The 25005-nt window shown below is 49.3% G+C and overlaps 1 protein-coding gene across 1 annotated transcript in view; it reads left to right on the plus strand.

The window, feature by feature from the left end:
* Positions 1–25005, plus strand: part of LOC103255677 (adenylate kinase isoenzyme 5-like) — a 126711-nt gene that overhangs the window by 87262 nt on the left and 14444 nt on the right. The window contains exons 5-6 of the mRNA XM_021710249.1: positions 13806–13969; positions 16050–16166. Of these exons, the coding sequence (XP_021565924.1) occupies positions 13806–13969; positions 16050–16166 (281 nt within the window). The remainder of the gene's footprint in view (positions 1–13805; positions 13970–16049; positions 16167–25005) is intronic.

Consider the following 25005-nt stretch of genomic DNA (forward strand, 5'->3'; position numbering starts at 1 on the left):
CCGGGAGCGGCCACTGCACTCCAGTCTGGGTGACAGCGTGAGACTCCAACTCAAAAAAAAATAAAAGAAGGAAAAGATGGAAAGGAGAAGCTAGGCTTATTAATTTCCTATTATAGACACTTAATTCATGCCTAAGAGCCACGTTCAGTAGGCAACAAATAGGAAAAGGTGGCTTCACGTGTTGAAGCAGAATTTGGAAAGGGTAGAACACTCTAGAACAATGAATTCCCAGAATTCAGAGACCCAAACAAGCAGAACCTGAATGAAGCAACTTCTTTTTTGAGGCAGAGTCTCACTCTGTTGCCCAGGCTAGAGTGCAGTGACACAATCACAGCTCACCGCAGCCTCAACCTCCCGGGCTCAGGCAATCCTTCCACCTCAGCCTCCTGAGTAGCTGGGACTGCAGGCATGTGCCACCTCACCCAGCTAATTTTTTTTTCCTTTGGAGATGAGGTCTTGCTATGCTGCTTAGCCTGGTCTCAGACTCCTGGGCTCAAGCCATCCCCTCACCTCGAACTCCCAAAGTGCTGAATTGCAGATAGGAGCCACCATGTCCGACCTGAAGCAACTTTTGAAAAGCTCAGTTCTATAGGTTTGAATACATAAATATGCTTCATGGGTTGGGTCTGGAACCGACCTTGGAGATCTCTGGGTAGAGAAACAAAGGACAAGTGCTTTAACAGTGCTTTCTCAAGCCGTTTGGAAATCCCATCCCTGCCCCTGCTTAGAGATGGGGTTTAGGTGGAAATGGGGTTAGGGTGCTACAAGCTGTGGAGCCCACCCCTCATCATGGGACAGAGATGTTTGAGAACCATGGTGCCTGCCGGGTCCTCCCACCCAAGACACAAGACCTGACCCTCCCTCATCTTCTGTCTGTGTAAGAGCTAGAGTCATGGCACACAGCTTCGGAGTCTGAAGGAGACATTTCACGTCTCTCACCCTGGCTGTGGTGGGTTTTGGCTGAATGCATCACAAAATCATGGACAGTTCCTTGTCGGAACAGAGATGAAATCGTGTCCCCAAAGTCTCCCAGCCAGCAAGCCGCAGGTTCTGGTAGGACTACCAGATTTAACAGATGAACATACGGGAACCCTGGTTAAATTTGAGTCTTAGATAAACACTGACTTGGTGTTTAGTGGAAGTATGTCTCATGCAATATTTAACTGGGCAATCTGTAATTCATCTGGCAACCCCATGGGGCCAAGATGGAAGCCCGCCTCCTGGGGACCACACCGATCGACCGCAGACTGTACAGAGCGTTTCTGAACATCAGGTCTGCCTGATTTCCAGAAAGAAAGGCCAGAAGGGCCTTCCATGTGACAGGCTGTAAAGCTTGGTGGTACCAGGACACCATTGACCTTTGACACCATTTCTTCATCTGTCATAGGGTTACAAGTAGCACCTGCTGTGAATAGCCGTTGTAAAGATTAAATACAGGAGTTCCCTACATATGAACGTTCAAGTTACAAGCTTTAACAACACGTCCCCTGCGTCTTTTTATGTTTTATTTCTCTCCACCAGCTGTCAGTATAGCCTGTTAAATAAAGACAGTACTCTATAGCTGATTGTGTTAGTGGGTACCTAGGCTAACTTTGTTGGACTCAAAACAAATTGGACTTACAAACACACTCTCAGAACGGAACAGAACGGAACTCGTTCATATGTCAGGGACTTCCTATAAAATATTGCTAGTGAAATACATAAAAATGAATATTTATTAGACAAAACATCAGGCCCAAAGCATCATGGGCCAGAGACTTCTATCTGAATCGTCTGCAATGCCTTCTCAAGCATGTGAGGTCTCTGAACCATGCCATTGGTGCAAAGTAGGCCACAGTTCCCCCTCGACTCTCTCCAGCATGGTGCTGAGATAACAAAAAGTCACCCTGCAAGAGAGGTCCACCCCTGCTTTTGATATGGCCATGGGGATTTGTATTAACCATCACAATATAATTATTCTTTCATGCTAGGACCATTATCTCAGCATGACCACATTGTAAATATGAAGAGAAAGATCAACCAAGACTCCCTGCGGTGACCACTGGGGAGTTCACAGCAAATTGACTTCCTTAGATTATCTGGTCGGAAAGTTCCAAGTAATTGGGCTCCTCATCAGAATCACCTGGAGAATTTTTTTAAAGATTTTCCTTTTTTTAAATTATGAAAATATTTCAAGCAGTCAACAAAGCTGAAATAAGTCTACAGTGATAAGTTACCGTTTATACCTAGATTCCACAACTAACACTTCACTACAGGCTAAGTATCCATAATCCAAAAGTCTGAAATCCAGAATGTTCCAAAATTCACATCTCTCTTCAAAGAAAGCGCTCACTGGAGCATTCCAGATTTGGGTTTTTAGGGTTAGGAACACTCAACTGGTAAGTATAATGCAAATATTCCAAAACCCAAACAAATCCAAGCTTTGAAACACTTCTGGTCCCAAGCATTTCAGATAAAGGATGCTCAACCTGTATCTCTTGTCTGATCACCTATCAGTCCCTCTGCTCCTTCCTCAGGAATCTTTTTTCTTGCACACATTGAAGTAAATTGTAGATCCCTGTACACTTTCCCAGGAGAGTTTTCCAAAACTATAAATCCCCAGGCCTCTTCCGAAAGATGCTGACCAACTCAGGAAGGTTTCAAGCAGCTCTCCAGTTTCACGGGGTCACCATGCTTATGGAGCCTCACCATCCAAAACATCATCACCGGTCTCACGGTGAGGGGAAAAGAGACCTGGCAAGCTGTGGACTAGCTGTAAAAACCTCCTCCTTCAAGTAGCACATCCCCCCCCCACCCACATGTCACTGCCCAGAGCGTCACCTGGAACTTTTGTGTGTGTCTGTGTGGAGACGAGGTCTCACTATGTTGCCCAGGCTGGTCTCGAATTCCTGGGCCCAAGTAATCCTCTCGCCTTGGCCTTGGAACTCTCAAATTCAAAAAGGTGGGGAGGAGTAACCCTTTTACAGGGAGGAGCACTGTGGAGGGACAGCTGGGATATTTAGGAAGAGTCGCACAGTCTAACAGGGAAACTGCGCATTGAATCCAGCCTCTTCAATTTATCGAAGGAAGGCCAGCCTCCGAGGAGGCAAAGTGACTTTCCCAGGATCCCTCAGCTAGTTCAAAGCTGGGATGGCCAAGTGCCAAGGCCTCCTGCTTGCCTTCCTGGTCCTGTACGGGGCTGCCTCTCTGATCTGACCACACACCAGGCACTGATAAATAAGGCACAGTCCCCATGTAAAGATTCTTTGTAGAAGCTTCAGCTGACCCTGGTGCAATCACCATATTCACCAAGTAACCAGAAGCAGCCAGTGCCTTTCAGAATTAATAGAGATGTTGTCTCTGAGGATATAAAGATCTATTTTTCTTAATTGTTTTCAGTCCAAGAGAGTCAGTTTCCAACAACAGGCTGCTACAGTTCACAGAGATGCAGAATATCTAGAGTGACTCGGGGCCTAGGCTGGTCAGGGATCATTCTTAGGGCACTGTCGGTTCGTGGTCTGACGGCATCATAGCTTTCCTCTGAAAGGAGGCATTCGGTTGCAAAAACCTGAACACGACATTGGGACACATTTTCACTTAGGGAAAAAGAAATCTTTCAAGAGGCAGAAATATGATCGATTTTTAAATACATCTGAGGATTTTCCAGAAATACGATAGGTTGACTTGCAAAAGAGATGCAACAGGCTCACAAGCTATCACAGTGGAGACCAGCCATCTTTGAAGGTGTTAAAAGAGCACATCAGGTTAAGATGCTGTGGCCTATCTTTGTAAGACCGTGGAATGAGAGAGCGAGAGGACTTCCGGCAGCACCAATGCCAGTGTCTCACTTTCCGCATCACAGTCATGAGTTGTATGGAGTACTGCTCTTTGCCAGCTACGGATCCAAGCTGTTAACAGGAATAGCCTCACTTTGTCCTCGCGGCCAGTGGGATGTCATCTCACCAGACAGAGAAACATGAACTTGGAACTTGAGGCCTTGGGTTCCCTTGTGTGAAAGGGAGTAGAGCCGTTGGTTTTGTTGGTAAACATACATGAAACCATTTCCGTGAGCTTCGGCCTGGCAGAGGAAGGGTCAGCGTGCCAACTGTGTCTCCTGGGAGCTAGGAGAAGAGGGAACCTCAAGATGTTTGTCAGTGGTGCTAAAAGCCACTGAAGAGTCAAGGGTATTAAGGATGAGAAGCCATGCAACATGACAAGCATGCAGTTGCCACTGAACTTTAAAGCTGCGGTCCCCAACCTTTTTGGCATCAGGGACCGGTTTCATGGAAGACTGTTTTTCCACGGAGCGGGGAGGGTAGGAGTGGGAGCCATGTGCAGCCCAACCTCCCTGCTCACGTTCATCTGTATCTGCAGCCGCTCCCCAGCACAAGCTATCACCGCCTGAGCTCCACCTCGGATCATCAGGCCTTAGATTCTCATTTGGAGCCGAAACCTAGATCCCTCTCATGCACGGCCCACAATAGAGTTTGTGCTCCTGTGAGAACCTAATGCCACTGCTGAACTGATGGAAGGCAGAGCTCAGGCGGTAATGCAGGCAATAGGGAGTGGCTGTAAATACAAATGAAGCTTCGCTCACTCACTTGCTCATCTGCCACTCACCCCCTGCCTTGCAGCCCAGTTCCTAACAGGCCGCAGACCGGTAACAGTCTGCAGCCCAGGGGTTGGGGAACCCCTGCTTTAAAAGATCCATTTCCAAGAGTGGTGAGGTGGGAGATAGTTTCCAAGAGGATAGGAGAGTCCGTAAATACAAAGGACACAGAAACAGGTAGCTTTAGGCTACTGAAAAAAAGAAAAAGAATATTAGAAATAACTAGGGGATGCAGACAGCGGTGAAGGTGTTTGCAGTTGGATAGAGAAATACAGTTGCCAAGAAGCGTTAACAGCGGTATGAAGTTAGATGGCCTGTCTCGGCTGGGTTCTCTGACTCTCTCAGGGAGTTCTCAGCAAGAATAGGTGCCAATAAGGCAGATGGGAAGCCGGCAGGGAGTGCATGACACCCCCTCGTGGCAGGTTCCGCGGAGCTCAGCGGCGGCAAAGGGCTCCGAGTGGCAAGAAAAGGGCCTAGTGTCTGGCTAGCTGGGCCAGTCAGTGGAGCCCAAGGGGAATGGACCAACTCGATGGGGTCATAGTGACGGTGATAAGAAGCCAGGTCAAGGGAAAGAGAAGGGGGAGGGAGATGCTGTCAGGGTGGAACGACAGATCCAAATTGCGAGCCCTCGGTTTCTGCCAGATCGACGGGCTGGAGCTGGGCTAGTGGTGACAGTCATTGGTGCTGAGGAGAATTAAATAACTCTCTGAGGGGGTGGAGGGGCCATTCGGACCTGGGAAGCTTTGCTGATGGCAGTTAGACCCCGAGAGCGCAGTCCTCTGCTTGGAAACTTAGAGAAAATAAACTTTGAGTTTTTTAAACCAGGTACACGTGTCTGCACGTGTGTGTGTGTGTGTGTGTGTGTGTGTGTGTGTGTGTGTGTATGTGTCTTAAGACCCTGTGAGTGGCCTGGACATCGCTAAGTGATGGTTAGTCCCCAGACTCATCGCTGCCTTTGGATTCTGTTTAACTCAAACCTTGATGAACTGGAAGATGCCACCAGAGCGGGGGTTAGATGCCCTCCAGAGTGAACACCTTCACCAAGTGCCCATTATTTGACAGGGGGATGGAATGGGGGAATCCTCGGTAAGATCTGAGGGCAGGGTACAGGCCTCAGAGCCTTTTTCAAATGTGGGCTTGGTGGAGCTGGCCACTGGCCGGGTCTTAGGAGGAGGCAGAGCCGAAGTGGAATGAAACGAAAGTTGGCCAGTAGAAAAGTTCACCCCTGTTTATGGATGAAGAAACTAAGATTCAGAGAAGGGAAGAGGCCAGTGCATAAGCCCTGGAGTAGTGAGTGACAGAGTCCGTTCTGATTGTCGGGCCATCTGTCCTGCGCCCTGTGTAACACGTCACACTCCTCCGTGCCCACCTTTCTTTGCACGCTCCTCCAAAACTTGTTGGCCAAGGAGATCAATCACCCTTCCCCTGCCTGGGTGAGGAGCCCAGCACGCCGGCAGTGGTGTTTATGGGCCCAGCTCTTGCCTCCCTCTAGATGGTGGCTTCTTGGATGGAAAAGACCCAGTTCTGGGTCTTTCTGTTCCCAATGCCAGCTCGGTGCCCGGTCCACACTGGTTGCCCCATGGATACTTTTCAGCAAAGAGCAGTCCTAAGTAGGCCCCAGGCCTCATTCCAGGTTGCATCCTGCCATCGGCAAGACACGGTAAAATGTCAGCCAAGGTCATCAAAGCCAGCTCTGTGCAGTCACGACGGAAAGCATTCACCCCTTTCCCTGTTTAACTCTCACCCGCAGTGCCTGGGTCTGCAGGATTTACCCTGAGATTAAAAAAGAGAGAATTACAAAAGGAATGATTCTCTCTCTCTCTCTCTCTCTCTCTCTCTCTCTCTCTCTCTCTCTCTCTCTGTCTGTCTCTCTGCCTCTCTAAGGTAATTCTCGTTAGGATTAGAGGCAAGTTCTGTTGAGAAATAACTTCAAGAACAGTTTTTTTATTTTATTTTCACATTGAAAACCAGTCAGATTTGCTTCAGCCCCAAAGAGTGTTCATGTAAAATTAAATGAACACAGCAGTGAGCTGCACTTTTTTCTTCCTAAATGGATAAAGGATTAAAAGTGTAATTAAAACTTAGGCACATGCATTTGTTTGTATTTGGGATTCAGCTAATTACCTACCTGACATCTTTATTTGTTTGGGCTTTCTTTCTGAGTTCAGAATGTGCAGGAAGACACCAGCTTTCCCATTTCATTCTTTTTTTTTCTTGAGACCAAGTGCATGCAATTGTTGCTTAAGGGATAGGTCCTTACGTGAAGAGGCCATGGATGAGTCCAGAAGCTGTCTCGCAGGAAGATTGCTCCCTTAAATAAAAAGCAAGCCAGCATGGTGGCTCACACCTGTAATCCCAGCACTTTGGGAGGCCAAGGCAGGCGGAGTACTTTAGCACAGGAATTTGAGATCAGCTAGGCCAGCGTAGCAAGACCCTGATTCTACAAAAAAAAAAATCAAAAAAATTAGCCTGGCATGGTGACACAAGCCTGTAGTCTCATCTACTCAGAAGGCTGAAGTCAGAAGATCGCTTGAGCCCAGGAGGTTGAGGCTGCAGTAGCCATGATCGTGCCACCGCACTCCAGCCAGGGTGGCAGAGTGAGACCTCTGCTCAGACAAAATAAAATAAAAAGCAGACTGAGACTGGGCACAGTGGCTCACGCCTGTCATCCCAGCAATTTGGGAGGCCAAGGCAAGAGGATTACCTGAGCTCAGGGGTTCGAGACCCACCTGGGCAACTTGGTGAGACCTCGTCTCTACAATAAATCAACAAATAAGTCGGACGTGGTAGCGTGCGCCTGTAGTTCCAGCTACTCGGAAGGCTGAGGCGGAAGGATCGCCAGAGCCCAGCAGGTCGAGGCTGTGGTGGCTGGGAGCGGCCACTGCACTCCAGCCTGGGCCATGGAGTGAGACACCAACTCAAGAAAAAGCAGACTGGAAAAGGTGACCCAGGTGGGCACACCTGGGTGATGCGGACTTTCATGCCGCCTCCAAGAACCCCAGGGCCAAAGAACAGGTGGACATGGGCTCCCTGGGCTGGCAACTCCCCATCGCCCCGCGCCCCGCTCTGTCCTCTCCTCTCCCCCAGCCCCATCTCCCCTTCATCCTTCTGTGGGGAATGACACATGCAGCTGTAAACTGCACGTTCAGGGTATTTGTGCTTTTCACAATAGGGTACCTTTGGCCTCACCGGGAACATTTTAAAAATTCCATTTGAGGTGGAGAGTCAAGAATTTTTTCCACCTTTTTTGAATTGAAGTCCAGACAGGCCCCTTCAAAATGGAATCTCATATTCCAGACTCTCTCTGCGAATCACACCACGTGGTGTGGTGTCCTGTATGGGTTTGTTCAGGGGTCTTGAACCTCAGGTAATGATACACTAAAAATCAGCAAGATGACAGTGAGTGTGACAGCCCCCTGTGTGCCGCCAGCCATCTTGCCACCAGAGAACACAGCCCAGTCTCTCCAAGAGGTGGCTCCTCAAAATATTGCTTCCAATTTTCCAAATGATCCTGGAGGGACACCAAGACCCCATGGTTTCTTATTTAAAAGTCATAAGTTAAAATCTCAAAGACGTGTCAGTGACAGTCTATGAAAATGTATGTTTCCCCCGGTGGTTTTTTGCACTTTCACTGCAGTGATAAAATCATTTTGTTCTCCGGTTTGGAGCCCAGGGAAGAATCAGGCCATTGTGCGGATTACTTAAAATTCCACACTGCCAGCACCATTGGGCCAAAAAATGCCAAGAATCTGCAGCTGTCGCTCCCAGGAAAGGCTTCTCACCGGGACACCGGCTGCCGTTTTGCTCACAGCTGCTGTTCATGAGCTGAAGATTTTTAATTGCCTTTGTGTGGAGATTTATTAAATAACATTTTAGAGGAACAAAAACCGTAGTGGTCGTATTAGTGGGATGCTGAGGGAAGAAATAATAGGAGCACGGCATTTTTGCCCCGTAAGCCAAGCCTGAAAATAGCTTTTCCACAGCACCCACTCCCGGCCATCCCAGGAGAAGAGTTTCCAGGTAAACCTGTGGCCTCTGCAGAGGCTCAGCCACTTGCTCCCCTCAGTGATTTTCCTGAAAGCATTCCTTCCCCTGGTGGCCTGATCTCATTCCCCCACTCCCGTTCCTGTTGTATCAGGAGACCGGAGTCATGGTGCTCGGAGAAGAAGCAGCACTCGTGGGCAGTTGGCTGGGCTGACATTATTTTTGATTGCTGTTTTCCTAGAACGTTGCAGAATGGTAACCTTAAATCTGAGAGGGCTTGTGCGTAATGTGACCTGCTTTAAAGAAGTCACCCAGGGAAAGACTGGATTATTCGAATTTATGGGAGACACCGATGGGAGCCTGTCAGTGAAAACTCCACACCACAGAACAGTACAGCAAGTAGTTTTAGACAAGCAGGTTAACTATTCAAATTGCTATATGGTGCTTACAAGGACAATGATTAAGAGTGACACTTGCCAGGCTCAGTGGCTCAGCCCGTAATCCTGCGCCTTGGGAGGTCAAGGTGAGTGGACTGCCTGAGCCTGCGGGTTCGAGACCCGCCTGGGCAACTTGGCGAGACTTCATCTCTACAATAAATCAAAACTAGCCGGGCGTGGTAGTGCGCGCCTCTAGTTCCAGCTACTGGGAAGGCGGAGGCGGAAGGATCGCCGGAGCCCAGCGCGTCGAGGCTGCGGTGGCCGGGAGCGGCCGCTGCACTCCAGTCTGGGCCACAGAGTGAGACTCCCACTCAAAAAGAAAAAAAAGAGGGACACTTACATTCCTTTCAGCCTTGCTCATCATCTGCACCCCTGCCTCATTACTGGGAATATGCATTTCCTTCAGAGACCAGCCTTGGCCAGAGGCCACTCCCTGGGGGTGGGGGGGAGCCAGGTGTGAGGGGAAAGAGTCGCCATCAGGACGCTGCCTTACATGTGCCTCTAGCCCGTCCTTGACACACGGTGAGGGGTCTCACCCATTTGGCTTAGAGCCGCAGGATAGACGCCTGGATTTTCTTTTCTTTCTTTCTTTTCTTTTCTTTTCTTTCTTTCCTTTCTTTCTTTCTTTCTTTCTTTCTTTCTTTCTTTCCTTTCTTTCTTTCTTTCTTTCCTTTCTTTCCTTTCTTTCTTTCTTTTCTTTCTTTCTTTTCTTTCCTTCCTTTCCTTTCTTTCTTTCTTTCCTTTCTTTCTTTTCCTTCTTTCTTTCTTTCCTTTCTTTTTTTCTTTCTTTTCTTCCTTCCTTCCTTCGTTCCTTTCTTTCATTTTCTGTCAAGGCAAAGAATGAAGAATAAGAGGGCTTTCTTTTTCTTGAAAGGGGATTAGAAAAAGAAAACAATCAAATAAGCAAGAGGCCCTTCTACAAAAGAGGAACAACAAGGAAGACTGTCCCTTAAGAGGGAAGTCACCAGCTATTCAGAAAAGGGAGTTCTGAGTACGAAAAGAGGCGAACCAGGAAAACTGCAGGATAAGTTGTAAATCTGCCCTAACACCTCTGCCAGGGGATGCCTTTTAATGCTATTCCCTTTTAACTGGATAATTTTGACTCCTTGGGCACTTAAGGAGTACTTACTATGCGCAAGGTGCTGGGCTAGATGCTGGGGTCACCGAGAGGTGCCACCGGGGCTGAGGACCCCAGGAGGGACCTGGAAGCCTCTGGTGAGGCAGGCAGAGAGCACCAAGCACCGTGACACCACCTGCTCCAGGCACAGAGCACCCGAGTGCCATTTCAGTGTCCTCACCGCACACGAAAGGTGACTGTGAGGCCAGGGCTATGTTCACTACCTCAATTGTGGTAACCATGTCACAGTGTATACAAGGGGGGGCCCCGAAAATGGAATTTCTTTATAAAAATTGTATATTTGTTCTTAGATGTTTACACTGCAGTCACCTTCAAAGTACTCTCTGTTGGATGCAATACACTTATCGAGACGCTTTTCCCACTCCTCAAAACGGTTTTTTTAACACGTCCATTTTGATGCCTTTTAGTGTTCTGCCGTTCTCTCTTCCACATCAGCAAGATGTTTCTCTTTAAGGACTTTTTTCATCCTGGGAAACAAAAAAGATGAGATCGGGCGAATAGAGAGTGTGGAGCACGGAGGTCACGCTGTTTTTGGTCAAACGCTGCTGACCGCTCAGCATGGCACAGACAAGCGCAGTCGTAAAGCACCCATCATGAAATGGGCAAACGTGTTGAAAGGATCTCCCCAAAAAATTCACCGAAGCGGAAAGCAGCCTCTCACAACAACGCTAGCTGGTCCACTGATGCAGATGGGTTCCTAGAAGACTTATCTAGAAGGGAAGCCTTTGCTGAGCGCTTACCCAGTACACTGCAAGGGATCCGCCCTCCAGGAGATAATTCCAGGCTTCTTTGGGGGGGTGCCTCTTGAATGTATACCAGATCCTCACATGGTACACCTTAAATGCATCCAGTCTTGTTGGTGATACCCCAATGAAACAGGTGGTGAAAAGGAAGGGGGGGAGGGTCTTTCGGTCCGAGGACAAGAAAGAGCAAAGCATGGTGGCCTGGAATGCTCTGTCGTGCTGATGGAACTGTATGCCGTTGGACATGGCGGTGTGGGGAGGACAAGACGTGGGGAAACGAGATGCTGGAGAGGTGGAATGGGACTGCCACTTGCTGGCCACACCACCTAAGGAACGGAGCTGGCTTCTCTGTGCCTCTACTTCCCCGATCGGTTGAATGGTTGAATAACAACAGTGCATGTCTCTCAAGGTCATCTTAGACTAAGACATATAAAATGCTGAGAACAGTGACTAGTACAGAAAGCACTCGACCAAGGTTAGCTGTCGTTATTTTTCAGGTAAAAACCCTATGACTTAGCAACTGATTGAACTTGCCTCCATTGCAAGGGAGAGATGCAATGTTCATCAAGGGAATGTGGCAAATACTCAGAATTAGTAATATTAGCTTGGGGGGAAACAGATAAAAATTGAAGACAGATATTCCACAAAGTAACTCCCTGTAGACCTCAAAAGTGTCAAGGACACCCGAGGAACTGTTCCCTACTGAGGGAAACCAGAAGGACATGACAGCTAATGGCATATGTGATTCCAACCCGACCCATTGGCTTCAGAGGATATTATGGAGTCAATTGGGACCATTCTGTGGACATTTGAATGGGGTCTGAGGATAAGTTTTGAAGGAGGGTGTGTTCCTTGTTTGTAGACAATGGCCTTAAAATGTTCTGGAGACCAACCTGGGCAGCATAACGAGCACTCCTCTCTACAAAAAACCAAAAACTTAGCCAGGCATGGTGGCACACACCTGCAGACCCAGCTACTCAGGTGGCTGAGGCGGGAAGATCACCTGAGTCCAGGTGTTCCAGGCTATGGTGAGCTGTGATCGTGCCACTGCACTCCAGCCTGGGCCAGAGTAAGACTTGGATTCAAAATAAAATGTTCTGGAGAGATGAGGCATCCAGTTAGCCACTCATTCTCAAATGTTCCAGAAAGTTATTTGTATTCTACTTCTAACTCTTTTGTAGATCTGTGATGGTTTAAAAATAAACACAATTTCTTTCCTTTTTTAGTCTTTTATTTTAAAGATGTGAGTGCAAGTCGGGATTAGGTAGGCAAGTGGTGGCCATATAGGTCCCCACTTTGCTTGGTTTGAGATCAGGGACCCTTACTGAGGTTATGTGCCCCCACCCTTCCCTCCCCTGGCAGTTTCTGGCTACCGCCAATCCCTTTCTTCTAATATTATGGTCAATGTTCAGGGTCTGCTTAAGAGTGAGAACATGTGGTACTCTGTTCTTTGTTTCTGTGATAAATCACGGGGTATTATAGACTCCAAATCCGTCCAAGTTGCTGCAGAGTCCATGATTTTGTTCTTCTTTATGGCTGTGTAATATCCCATCGTGTATACGTACCACCTATTTTTAATCCAGTCCAGTTTCAATGGACAGCATGGTTGGTTCCCTGTTTTTGCTATTGTAAATGGTACTGTGATAAACATGCATGTTCAAGTATATTTTTTGAAGAATGATTTAAGTCCCTCCAGGTATATTCCAAGAAGGGGGATTGCTGGGTTGTATGGACAATTTCTAGTTCTTTTAGGAATCGGCACTCTGGTTTCCACAGAGGTTGAACTAGTCTGCATTTCACCAGCAGTGTAGAAGCATTCCTTTTTCTCTGCAGCCTCGCCAGCATCTGTTGTTTTTTGTTTTATTAATGATGGCCGTTCTTACTGGAGTTAGGTGGTCTCTATCTCAGTGTGGTTTTGATTTGTATTTGTTTGATGATTGGTGGGCTGAGCGTTTTTCCCGTGTCTGTTGGCTGCTCGTACATCTTCTCTGGAGAAGTGTCTATTCATGTCTTTTACCCACGTTTTAATGGGGCTGTTTGGAAAATAAAAGCAATTTCTTTTCTAAGCTAACAGCTAGCGTTTGCCGAGCACTCACCAAGTATCAGGCGGTGCTGTGGAGTGCTGTGCCGTGAACTCGGTGGTTCCCCAGGGACTCATCTGACTTGCATCTCTACCAAAACGTGGCCGTGTGCCCCTATAGTCCCCCCAAGGTCCCTGTAGCCGCTGTAGCCACTGGTTACAAGTGGTCTACAATGACTGCGGTGTGTCTGCAACCCTGCCCCCTCCATGGAGATCCAGCTCTTTAGGGGCAAGGCCTGTACCCCAACCTCCAAATGTACCCCTTACTCCCAGCACAGCCCCTGGCCTGGTATATGTGAAGTCCTCAATACACGCCTGATGACGGAAGCATTGAGCCTTGCTTGCCACAGTGACTACAGTCAAAAACGAGGCACCAGGCTGGGTGTCCCAGCCTGTCGTCCCAGCATTTTGGGAGGCTGAGTTGGGAGGATTGCCTGAGCCCAGGAGTTAGAGACCCGCCTGTGCAACGTGGCGAGACCTCATCTCTACAATAAGCCAAAACATGAGCCAGGTGTGGTGGCATGTGCCTGTAGTCCCAGCTACATGGGAGGCCGAGGCAGGATCATTTGAGCCTAGGAGTTCAAGACCAGCCTAGGCAACATAGCAAGACTCTGTCTCTACAAAAAAAAATGAGCCAGGTGTGGTGGCACGTGCCTATCGTCCCAGCCACTGGGGAGGCTGAGGTGGGAGGATAGCTTGAACCCAGGAGTTCGAGGTTGCAGTGAGCTATGATCATGCCACTGCACTCCAGCCGGGGCAACAGAGCAAGACCCCATCTCTCAAAAAAAGAGGTCCTGACTTTGGGATGCACGTCTGATCCATGACTTCCTTTCAGGTGGCCCTGGCTCTGGCAAAGGCACACAGTGCAGAAAGCTGGTAGAAAAATACGGATTGACCCATCTCTCGACTGGCGAGCTCCTGCGCCGTGAACTGGCATCCGGGTCTGAAAGAAGCAAAGTGATCAGCGACGTCATGGACCGCGGAGACCCGGCGCCGTCGGTAAGCAGCACACCCTGGCCGGCCCGGCTGTCTCCCCTGTCTGGACTGTGGTGATGAGTCTGAGCACCTGGAACCAAGAATCCCAGAGGGACAGGAGCTGCATGTTATCTCCCTTCTATGTGGCAACCCAGAGGCACCAGGTCTACAGCAGACAGGCTTCTGCCCGGCCAAGTCAGGCTGGCCCAGGCTCCTTCTGCTCTGTACGCTGCCAGCCCATCACACGTTAGTCTGTGTCACGTTGGTCACCCCACTTCACAGTCTGAAAATCTCCGAAACAGGCTAGGCGCAGTGGCTCACGCCTGTGATCCCGGCTCTTTGGGAGACCAAGGCGGGAGAATCCCTTGAGCCCGGGAGTTTAAGACCAGCCTGGGCAATGAAGTGAGACCCCCATCTCCACAAAAAATAAAAAATAATTAGCTAGGCCTGGTGGTGTGAATCTGTAGTCCCAGCTACTCAGGAGACTGAGGTGGGAGGCTCGTTTAAGGCCAGGAGTTCGAGGCTGCTGCAAGCTGTGATTGTGTCACTGCACTCCAGCCTGGGCAACAGAACAAGATCCTGTCTCTTATTTAAAAAAAAACAAAAACAAAGAAACGGACCAGGCTTGGTTTCTCAGTCTGTCATCCCAGCACTTTGGGAGGCTGAGGCAAGTGGATTGCCTGAGCCCATGGGTTCGAGACCAGCCTGGGCACCTTGGCAAGACCTTGTCTCTACAGTAAAATAAAAAATTAACTGGGCCTGGTAGTGCACACCTGTAGTTCTGGTTCCTTGGAAAGCTGAGGCGGAAGGATTGCTGGAGCCCAGCAGGTTGATGCTGGGGTGGCCGTGAGCATGCCACTGCCCTCCAGCCTGGACGATGGAGTGAGACTCCGACTCAAAAAAAAAAAACAGTCTTCAAAACACAGGTGGGTGTAGTTTGGCAGAGCCTGACCACCCTATCTAAAATAGCCCCAGCATCATGTATCTCTTGACTGTGCTTGAATTGTGTGCCTATTCTGTAGCTGACTGTTTATTATGTGCTCATTTATTCGTGTCTTCCGTATTAGACTATAGGCTTCATGGAGAGTTCATGCATGATGACGTGGTGACATAAGGATGGATTCTGACCACACTTGTGATGGCCACATTCCTCGAGCTCCTGCCGGGCGCCCGGGGAACACCTCCATTTGGGCAGCTGATTGCATTTTTTTCTATACCAGTTCCCCAAATTCCGTGTATCTCTCCTCCCTTGTTTTCCATAAGTTCTTGTAAATCCAGTTTTTTAACAGGGAAAGCAATGTTGCTAGAAAATGCCATTTCACATCCACCGAAAATCTTCTCAAGTCAGTAGACGTCAAATTTCATAAAATATTTACTAGAAAAAAACGCTGACAGCGGAATACAGTCTATCCCATGTTCCATCTGGCTTTCAGTTGCCATTTCGCCTAATGCATGGTGTGCCATCCTGGGAAGCATGGATGCCATATTCCACCTAATCTAAGATGCTATTCTTTTAAGACACCCCAGTGAAATATAGCCAGTAAGAATAAACCAGTGAGAAAAAGACAGACCACTAAACTCTGACCCAGCACTGATTGTAAGATACCTGCCAATTTCATAGATATTAAAATATGGTGGGGTCGGTTGCAGTGGCTCATGCCTGTAATCCCAGCACTTGGGAAGGCCGAGGCAGGAGGATCACTTGAGCCTAGGAGTAGTAAACCAGCCTGGGCAACACAGTGAGACCGCTTCTCTACAAAAATTAAAATTAAAAATTAGCCAGGCTTGGGTGGTGCACACCTGTAGTCCCAGCTTCTCAGGAGGCTGAGGCAGAAAGATTGCCTGAACCCAGGAAGTCAAGGTTATGGTAAGCCCTGACAGTGCCACTGCACTCCAGCCTAGGCAACAGAATGAGACCCCGACTCAAAAAGAAAAAAAAACATGGCAGGGAGAGAAGGAGGCGGAATCTGGCATACGGCTGTCTGCCGACCATCTTATCTGAACCTTCCTCCCCCGGCCAGTGGGATGACGAAAGGGGACTGTGGTGGCTCTCGTTTGTCCTGCAGAAGGGTCCGGGTCCTGACGCCTCTCCCTCTGTCCCCAGGGCATCATTCTGGAGCTCCTGCGGGAGGCCATGGTGGCCAGCCTCAGCAACACCCAGGGCTTCCTGATTGATGGCTATCCTCGGGAGGTGAAGCAAGGAGAAGAGTTTGGACGCAGGGTGAGCTGTGGTCATGGGGATCGTTCCAAATCATTCCGGCAGGGGACATCACCGAGGCTGGAGTCTGTCCCTCCCCCCCCCCCGCCCCGACTTCACAAATCAAAACTTTCCATCGCACATGGCAGAAACTCGCCCCCAGCCACTGCCCGGTGGTGGTTCAGGCTTGGTCAATCCCGATATCGAGATGTGTTCAATTGTGTCTGATCCTCTCCATCTCTTGAATTTTCTCTCCTTCATGATGGCTTCGTTTTTCTCCCCGATCCAGGCTGACAGTCTGCCGTCTCAGCCACCTCCCAGAAAAGCGTGGCTGTTCCCCAGTGGGTCCAGCCAGAGACCCAGGATGGGGTTTCATCCTCCCACCATCACAGAACCAATCACGGTGGCCAAGGGGGCAGGGGCGGGGAGACGCTGAGTGGCCCAGCAGGTGGACCAGGTGGGCTGGGAAGAGAGAAGGGGGTGTGGGTGCCACGTCTGAGCCACACAGACTGAAAGAAGGAAGGGAGATGCCCCCAGAAAGCAGGGCGGCTCTTCCAAAAGGCAGGGGGGAGAGAGGATGCTGGCAGAACAAACGCTGCGCCCTGCCACCCCGCCCCCGCCTCCCAAACCCACCCGCTCCTAGTGAGGTGCGCAGGGCCACCCCAGGGGAGCCGTGGTAAGTAGAGACCATTGTGGCTGCCGCTACTGGCAACTTGGACTTACTCTGGGCCAGGCCCCGCGCAGGCGCTGTTGACACGGCACCTGCCACTTTACAAGGTCAGAGCAGGAGGGTGCAGTTGTCCTCGTTTGCTAAACAAAGGCTGATCCGGAACCTAGGAGAGATCCATGTTTGTACACATGGCTCTTTAGGTTGCTTTTGAGGCCAGGCAGTGGTGGCTCACACCTGGAATCCCAGCACTTTGAGAGGCCCAGGTGGGAGGACTGACTGCTGCACCTGGGAGTTCGAGCCCAGCCTAGGCAACATAGCAAGCCCGTGTCTCTACCAAAATAAAAGGAAAAAGAAAGAAAAAAAAAAGTTAGTTTTGAAACATTTTTGTAAACATTCTTTCATTGGATGTGTTTTTTAAAATAATCTTTTTAGGTAGATAGGAAAAGTGTGGAAGGTGAGTGATTAAACTTAGAGAGGTTTAATGATTTGCCCAGTCATACAACTGGTGACAATTTGCTGGTAAGTGACAACTGCTGGAAGGACTGAGATTTCGGGGACCCATCTCCATCCATCCCCCTCTAGCGATGTTGATTCGGGCGAATCGTGCTTGTGGGTGTCCTGGGTGTCTCCTGGTTTGACCTCCTCTGAGCCTCTGTTCATTTAACTTCCCCAGACAGTGTCTAAGTGTTTAGAGGTCAGTGACTCACCTTCCCCTCGAGTCCAAGAAAAAACTCCCAGGTCTGGTTGGCGGGCAGGGCCCTTACAAAAATATTTTATTGTCTGGATCTTTAGTTTTACAGTGCTAACTTCGCAGGAGCTAGTATCTATTCCATCTTGTTTATTGCTGCATCTTCGCATTCAATAAATTGCCGGGCTGAGGCCACAGACCCCCTGGCTGTCCCTGGTCTCCAGAGCCTCCACCAGCAAGGTGAGGGCGGGCCGGAAAAGGGAAGTTTATACAGCAGAGCCCTGTTACTTTGAGAGCCACAATTAGGTTCGTGAACCATGCTAGGAAAAGTGCTGCACACCTCATTGCTGATTATCCCTACGGTCACCTTCGGGAAGCTATGTGCGGACGCCAGCGCCTAGTCCCTCCATCAAAGCAGCTTGGGAACTCTTTTTCGGGAATAGTCAGTAACCAGAGCTGTCATCATTATTTATTGAGACCTGACAATTAAGTTCACGAACTTGTCGCGTGCACTTACGTTGGCACCACTGTACAAATAACTGCAAGGAACGCCCTCCCTACTCACCTGATCTGGTCCACAGTGATTATTTTTTTTCTTTACCCAAAGATAGAGGAAATATTAAAAGGAAGACAGGCCAGACGCGATGGCTCATGCCTAGAATCCCAGCATTTTGGGAGGCTAAGGTGAGAGGATTGTCTCGACCCATGGGTTCAAGACCAGCCTAGGCAACTTGGCAAGATCTCATCTCTACAATAAATCACATAAAAAATTAGCCAGGTGTGGTGGTGTGCACCTGTAGTTCCATCTCCTTGGAAGGCCGAGGTGGAAGGATCGCCTGAGCCCAGCAGGTTGTGGTGGCCATGAGTGTGCCACTGCAGTCTGAGCGACAGAGTGAGACTCCAACTCAAAAAAAAAATTATTTCCAGATAATATGTAACTAAGTTAGCATATTCATTTTTAACTAATTTAACTTCTTCCAAATTCTCATTTGCAAATGAGACTCACAGTTAAAACATCAGACAAAGCCGGGCTCGGTGGCTCAGCCTGTAATCCCAGCACTTTGGGAGGGCAAGGTGAGTGGATTGCCTGAGCCCACGGGTTCGAGACCCACCTGGGAAACTTGGCGAGACCTCATCTCTACAATAAATAAAAAATTAGCCGGGCGTGGATGTGCACGCCTCTAGTTCCAGCTACTCGGAAGGCTGAGGTGGAAGGATCGCCAGAGCCCAGCAGGTCGAGGCTGCGGTGGCCGGGAGCGGCCCCTGCACTCCTGTCTGGGCGACAGAGTGAGACTCAGACTCAAAAAAAAAAAATCAGACAAAACAACATGTGGTGACTTCTGAAGACAGACTTAAATGCATTCTTTCAACTTTATTCAAACTACCAATGTCCCCCAACATTGATCATTTTATTTTTTATTTTTATTTTTTGAGTGGGAGTCTCACTGTCGCCCACGCTAGAGTGCGGGAGCACACTCACGGCCACGGCAGCCTCAGCCTGCTGGGGGCTCAGTCGATCCGCCTCAGCCTTCCAAGTAGCTGGAACCACAAGCGTGTGCCACCACCTCTGGCGAATTTTTTTATTTATTGCAGAGATGAGGTCTCACCATGTTGCCCAGGCTGGTCTCGAACGCATGAGCTCAGGCAAGCCTCTCGCCTCCCGAAGTGCTGGAATTACAGGTGTGAGCCACCATGGCTGGCTCTCCATGGACCGTTTTCAAAAAGCAATTTAATCCTATCAGAGGGTGATGCTCACTTTCACCCGCTCGCCTTCACGCCACTGTCACAGGCAGGCCATCGCAGGCCACGTACACAGAGGGCCAGCACCCCGCAGACGCCAACCACTTCGACGATAGCATCAAGTAGCTGTCCCTGCTGAACATTCGAGGGCACCTTCAACTGTATACGATTCAGCTGTGAAACACAACCCTGGGGGGGGGCATTAAAGCGGTGAAACTTTCACGTAGCTCGGCAGGCCTGCGGGCCTTAGCCCTTTCTGAGTGTACAGTTCTGTGGTACCAAGTATGATCATGTTGCTTTGTGACCATCACCCACACGCACCTCCAGGCTCTTTTCATCTTGCTAAACAGAAACTGCACCCACGAAACAACATCTCCCCTTTCCCCAGCCCCCGACAGCCACCATCCAACTCCCTGTCTCTACAAATCTGGCCACTCTGGGGCCCTCCTGTTTCACTTTTTTAAACGTCCTCCGCGCTCACTCATTCATGTCGTAGCGTGTGTCCACCGCGTCCTTTCTTTCCAGAATGATTAACATCCCACCGCATGCGTATACCCCGTTTTATCTATCTGTCCATCAGCAGACACCGGGGTCTTGCTTCCACCCCTTGGCTATTGTGAATGACGCCGCCAGGAACATGGGTGTGCACATGCCCGTCCACGGTCCTGCTTTCAACCCTTCGGGGGACATACCCATACGTGGAATCGCTAGATCAGATGGCGATTCCAGCTTTAATTTTTGTAGAACCACCATGTACGTGAGTCCTGCCAGTCACAGGGGCCGCACCATTTTTACCTTCCCACGGACGCCGCCTGTGGATTTCGACTTCTTCCCACCAACAGTGGCTATTTTCTGTTTTGGATAGTAGCCATCCTAGTGGGTGTGAGGCAGTAGCTCACTGTGGTTTGGATTTGCATTTCCCTAATTATGAGTGACGGTGAGCATCTTTTCGTGTGTTTTTTTGGCCAGTTGTATATCTTCTTTGGAGAAATGTCTTTTCGAGTCTGTTACCCATTTTTCAATCAAGTTGTTTGCCTTCGGTTGTCGTTGAGGTGTAAGAGTTCTTTGTATACTCTGGATAGGAACTCTTCATCAGGTTATGATTTGCAGCTATTTCTTGCCACTTCCTGGACTGCCTTTTCACCCTTTTGATTGTGCCCTGGGATGCACAGACGTTTTCCACTTTGGTGTAGTCCAGTGTGTCTAGTTTTACTTGTGTTGCCTGTGCTTCTGATTTTACTGTCCAAGGAATCACTGCCAAATCCAATGTCATGAATCTTTCCCCATACATTTTCTTCTTTTTTTTTTTCTTTGTGACTTGGAGTGTTACTCCATCGCCCAGGCTGGAGGGCAGTGGCACGCTCACAGCCACCCCAGCATCAACCTTCTAGGCCCCGACCATCCTTCTCCCTCAGCCTTCCAAGTAGTCGTAACTATAGGTGCGCACTACCACACCTGGCTAATTTTTTTATTTACTGTAGAGATGAAGTCTCACCAAGTTGCCGGGGCTGGTCTCGAACCCTCAGGCTCAGGCAATCCACTCGCCTCGGCCTCCCAAAGTTTAGTTAGATCTTTGGGTTCCACTTTTAGTTCATTGTTTGTTTGTGCTGTAAGACAAAGGTCAGACTTCATTCTCTTGCATATGAATATCTAGTTTTCCCAGCAACACTTGCTGAAAAGACTGTTTCCCCCATTGAATGGTCTTGGCATTCTTGTCAAAAACCATTTGACCACATACATGTAAGGGTTTCTTTCTGAGCTTTCTAATCCATTCCTTTGGTTTGCGTGTCTGTCTTTATGCAGTACCACCTTCTTTTGATTACTGTAGCTTAGTAATAAGGTTCAAAAGAGGAAGTGTGAGACTGCCAGCTCTGTTGTTCTTTTCCAAGATTGCTTTGGCAATTCAGGGCCTTTTGAGAGTCTATATTAATTTGGGGATGATACTTTTATTTCTGGAGGGAAAAAAACCCATTGGGATTTTGACAGGAATTGCAGTAAATCTGTAGATTGTTTTAGGTAATGTTGACATCTTAATATTAAACTTCCCATGGATTGTTTTACATTTTGTTTAGTCTAATCTTCTAACCAGTGTCCAGGCTGTGGACAAGGCTCCTGGGGAGACACTCTGAATAACTGAAGAACAGGCATTTTTCCTACCCATCTGAAAATCAGGGTGAGACTAGGGGTTGGAGGGAATGCAGAGAGAGGAAGGTGTGGCCCAGCCCTGAGGCCCTCCTGCCTGGTAAGGAGTGGCCGCTGTATAAACACCTGTGGATATAATGACTGCTGAGGATCAATGGTGTTTGCTGATGTTCAGGCTTCAGGGCAAGGAGTGCTCTGCTAACAGATTCTACACTTGCCCGTGAACTTAAAGGTCAGAAGAGCACTGGGAGGACTTCCCGGAAGGTCAGGACAAGTCATGTACTTGCTTGGAAGGGATGGGACCAAGAGTCTTTTTTTGTTTTTAATGCTCTCGGAGGTAGTAGAATATTCTTTTGAAACCCTCAAATTTTCAAGGATAAGGTGTATAGTAAAAAAATATGAGTTTCTCTCTCTGTCAACTTCTAGGTGCCAACAACATAAAAATCAAATTATAATTCTTATTCTCCTTTTGGGGCTTCTTAAACTGAAGGCAACCCCCAGAATGCAGGCCTCTGGGGTTCCACACAGTTTTGAGCAGTGACAGCCCTACTGGGACCCACAAAGATCCTCCCGAGATGACATATTTAAGTCATGTCACAGAAAACCTGGGTTTTCACTTCTGCCGTCTCTTAGCGTGACCTGGTCAAGTCCCTCACTTCAGATTCCACCTCTGTGAAATGGAGATAATAATAGCTGACAACCCCTAGTCAGAAGGTTTTGTGAACAGCAGATGACACGCCATACATAAATGTGTCTTCTAAGCTATTACAGGCTATAAAATGTGAGCTAGTTCAGGGTCACTCATTTGTTAATCACACCTCGTACCGGCCTCTAAAACCCCTGCCCTGTCATCGCTTCTTCCACAGCTTAAAATCCGTTCAGGGCGAGCACAGGGCTTTCTGTGGTCAACTGGTGTGTCCCCTGGCCTGTGGGTAAATATGAATTCAGATAAGCAAAAGGCTTCCTCTCCCCCCGGCCCCATTCAGACAGGTTTTAGAAGGCAGCAGAGAAGAAGTCTAACCAGAACTAAAGAGCAAGAAATAGTCGCCAACGCCATGACTGGACAGTTTCAACCAATGCTGAAATTCATGAAGCGATTTCCAAAAATATACAAGTGCCCCGCCCGTTTCGTTCTGGAACCTGCAGCCCTTAAGTGAGAGGTTTAGACATCGACAAAGACAGTCCCTTACGTTCTGCTGGGAGGAGCTTACAAAGACCGAGAGTGACAATGAGTTGTCCCTAAAAGATTCTAATGTGAATTCAACAGGTGTGCAAGAGAATGCACCCAGCCCTTCAAAATGAGCACCAGCTTTAAACTTGACCAGAAGAACTAGTGTAGTGGCTGAAAGTTCAATCCGAGAGACCACCAAGAGCCAATTCCGATGAAAGTTCAAGAGGGTCTTTATTTGCAAGCTCGAGCCTGGGCCTCTGTCGACAACCGACACAGCGGAGTACATTCAGAGGCCCTGACTTCCTTAAGCAGATGCCTTTTATGCTTTGACACAAAGGGAGGAGGAGTTTGGGGGGCTTTCCAGTTGTGTTACCATTCAGTTGGGTAGTTCCTCTGGTGGTCAGCTTAATCTTGGAGGATTGGCTAGCCTGACTCGGGCTGACCTTGGCCCACTAGCTAGGGAAGTTGCAGAGACATCTGGAAACTTAGGTGATTTCTCCCTGGCACCTGACTGGTTGTTGCTAAGGGGAAAGTGAGACAAGGGAAGAATAACTGGAGCTTTGCAGTTTTTCCCGTAACTGGAACTTTAAACAGTTATATGTTTTAAGACAGAAAACTAAAATTGGCTGTGCTATTGTTCACAAGCCGATTACATATTTATTGGGTTATAGCATGCCCCTAATCTAAGGCTATGGTATACTCTATTACGGTCCTCTCACTAGGATGCTGGAAGCACCGACTGAGCTGCTATTGACTCATTCGTGCCCTGCAGGGACCCCAGCATACGTAGAGTCCCCTACAAATGACAGGCAAGAAATCGATTTGAAAGTTGGCAAAGACAAATACAGACCTCCAGTTGTGCACGGAGATTCAGGGCAGTCAGCTTGGCTGAGCATGGTGTTTCCTGTGCCTGCGGCAGGCCTGCGACTCTGTTTGAAGCCGCTTTGGGCCCGTGAGAGGTTCTAGCCAGCCCAGAGAAATCTCCCCAGGCGTCTGTGTCAGGATGCACGGGACCGTCCGTGGCTTAGAAAAGTCTGGTTCGGCTCGTTAGGCTGACACCTCGCTTACCTGTAGCTGAGGTCTTGGAGGTGCAGGGTCCCCTGAGGATTTCATTAGCTGCTGTAGATGACATCGTTCAAGATCAAACACACACTCGTGTCCACAGCTTAGGGGAAGTCTCTGGGTGCTTTCTCTACCACCTTCCTGTCTGTATTCCCAAGGCTGGCTTGTTCCCTCTTGAAGTAATGGTCTAGCTGGGCGTGGTGGTGCATGCCTGTCATCCCAGCACTTTGGGAGGGGGATGCGAGAGGATTGCCTGAGCCCACGGATTCGAAACCAGCCTGGGCAACATAGTGAGACCTCGTCTCTAGAATAAATCAACAAATTAGCTGGGCATGGTGGCATGCGCCTGTGGTTCCAGCTACTTGGAAGGCTGAGGTAGAAGCATCGCCTGAGCTCAGTAAGTGAAGGCTGTGGTGGCCGTGAGTACGCCCCTGCACTCCAGCCTGGGCAACAGAGCGAGAAGCCGACTCAAAAAAAAAATTACTGGTCTGTGCCTTCTGTCTCCAGCATGGTGTATGGAGAGGAAAGGCTGTGTGTGTAGGTGCGTGTGACCGGCAGAAATTGAATGAGGGTTTCCGTTCACAAACCCACCCCCACCCCAGTAGAGAACCCCCAGTTATGGTGGCCGTGCGAACAGGCCTGTACTCAGAGGCTGCCTTGGCAACTCTCTGACTTGCAGGCAAGTCATCTAACTTTGCAGATCTCAATTTCCTCTTCTATAAAACAGAGGTTGCTGGCCAGGCCCAGGGGCTCACACCTGGTATCCCAACACTTTGGGAGGCCGAGGCGAGAGGATTGCTTGAGCCCAGGGGTTTGAGGCCAGCCCGGACAAGTTGGTGAGACCTCATCTCTACAGTAAATCACAAAAAACTAGCCGGGCGTGGTAGCATGCTCCTGTAATTCCGGCTACTCGGAAGGCTGAGGCGGAAGGATCGCCGGAGCCCAGCAGGTCGAGGCTGCGGTGGCCGTGAGCGTGCCACTGCCCTCCAGCCTGGGCGACAGCGTGAGGCTCCAACTCAAAAAAAATAAAAAGGAGTCACCTCGGGACCGACTCAAATGCAGTCTCTGATCAGCAGGCGAGCTGCTGTGCCTGGGACTCTGCATGGCTAACGAGCTCCCAGGCGACTCCCGGGTGGCCCATGGACGGCTTTGGAGCCAACCTGGAAGACAAAGCCCCCTCTGCCCCGCGCTTGTGTTGGTCCAGAGCATCACCGTCCGCCCGCTCCTGCGCTGAGCCACACCATCTCTGTGGGTCCCCGAGAGGGTCCCTGAGCCGTCGTTCCTGTCCCCACCAGCCGCCGGGCCGCGACCCCTCGCTGGGCAAACGCCGCGGCCGCCTCCCCAGCCCTGAGCCAGGAGGAGGTGCGCTGCCTCCCGGCGCACCCTCTGC

This window comes from Carlito syrichta, unplaced genomic scaffold, assembly GCF_000164805.1.
Source record: "Carlito syrichta isolate Samal-C Ts95f unplaced genomic scaffold, Tarsius_syrichta-2.0.1 Scaffold288344, whole genome shotgun sequence".
Lineage (NCBI taxonomy): Eukaryota > Metazoa > Chordata > Mammalia > Primates > Tarsiidae > Carlito > Carlito syrichta.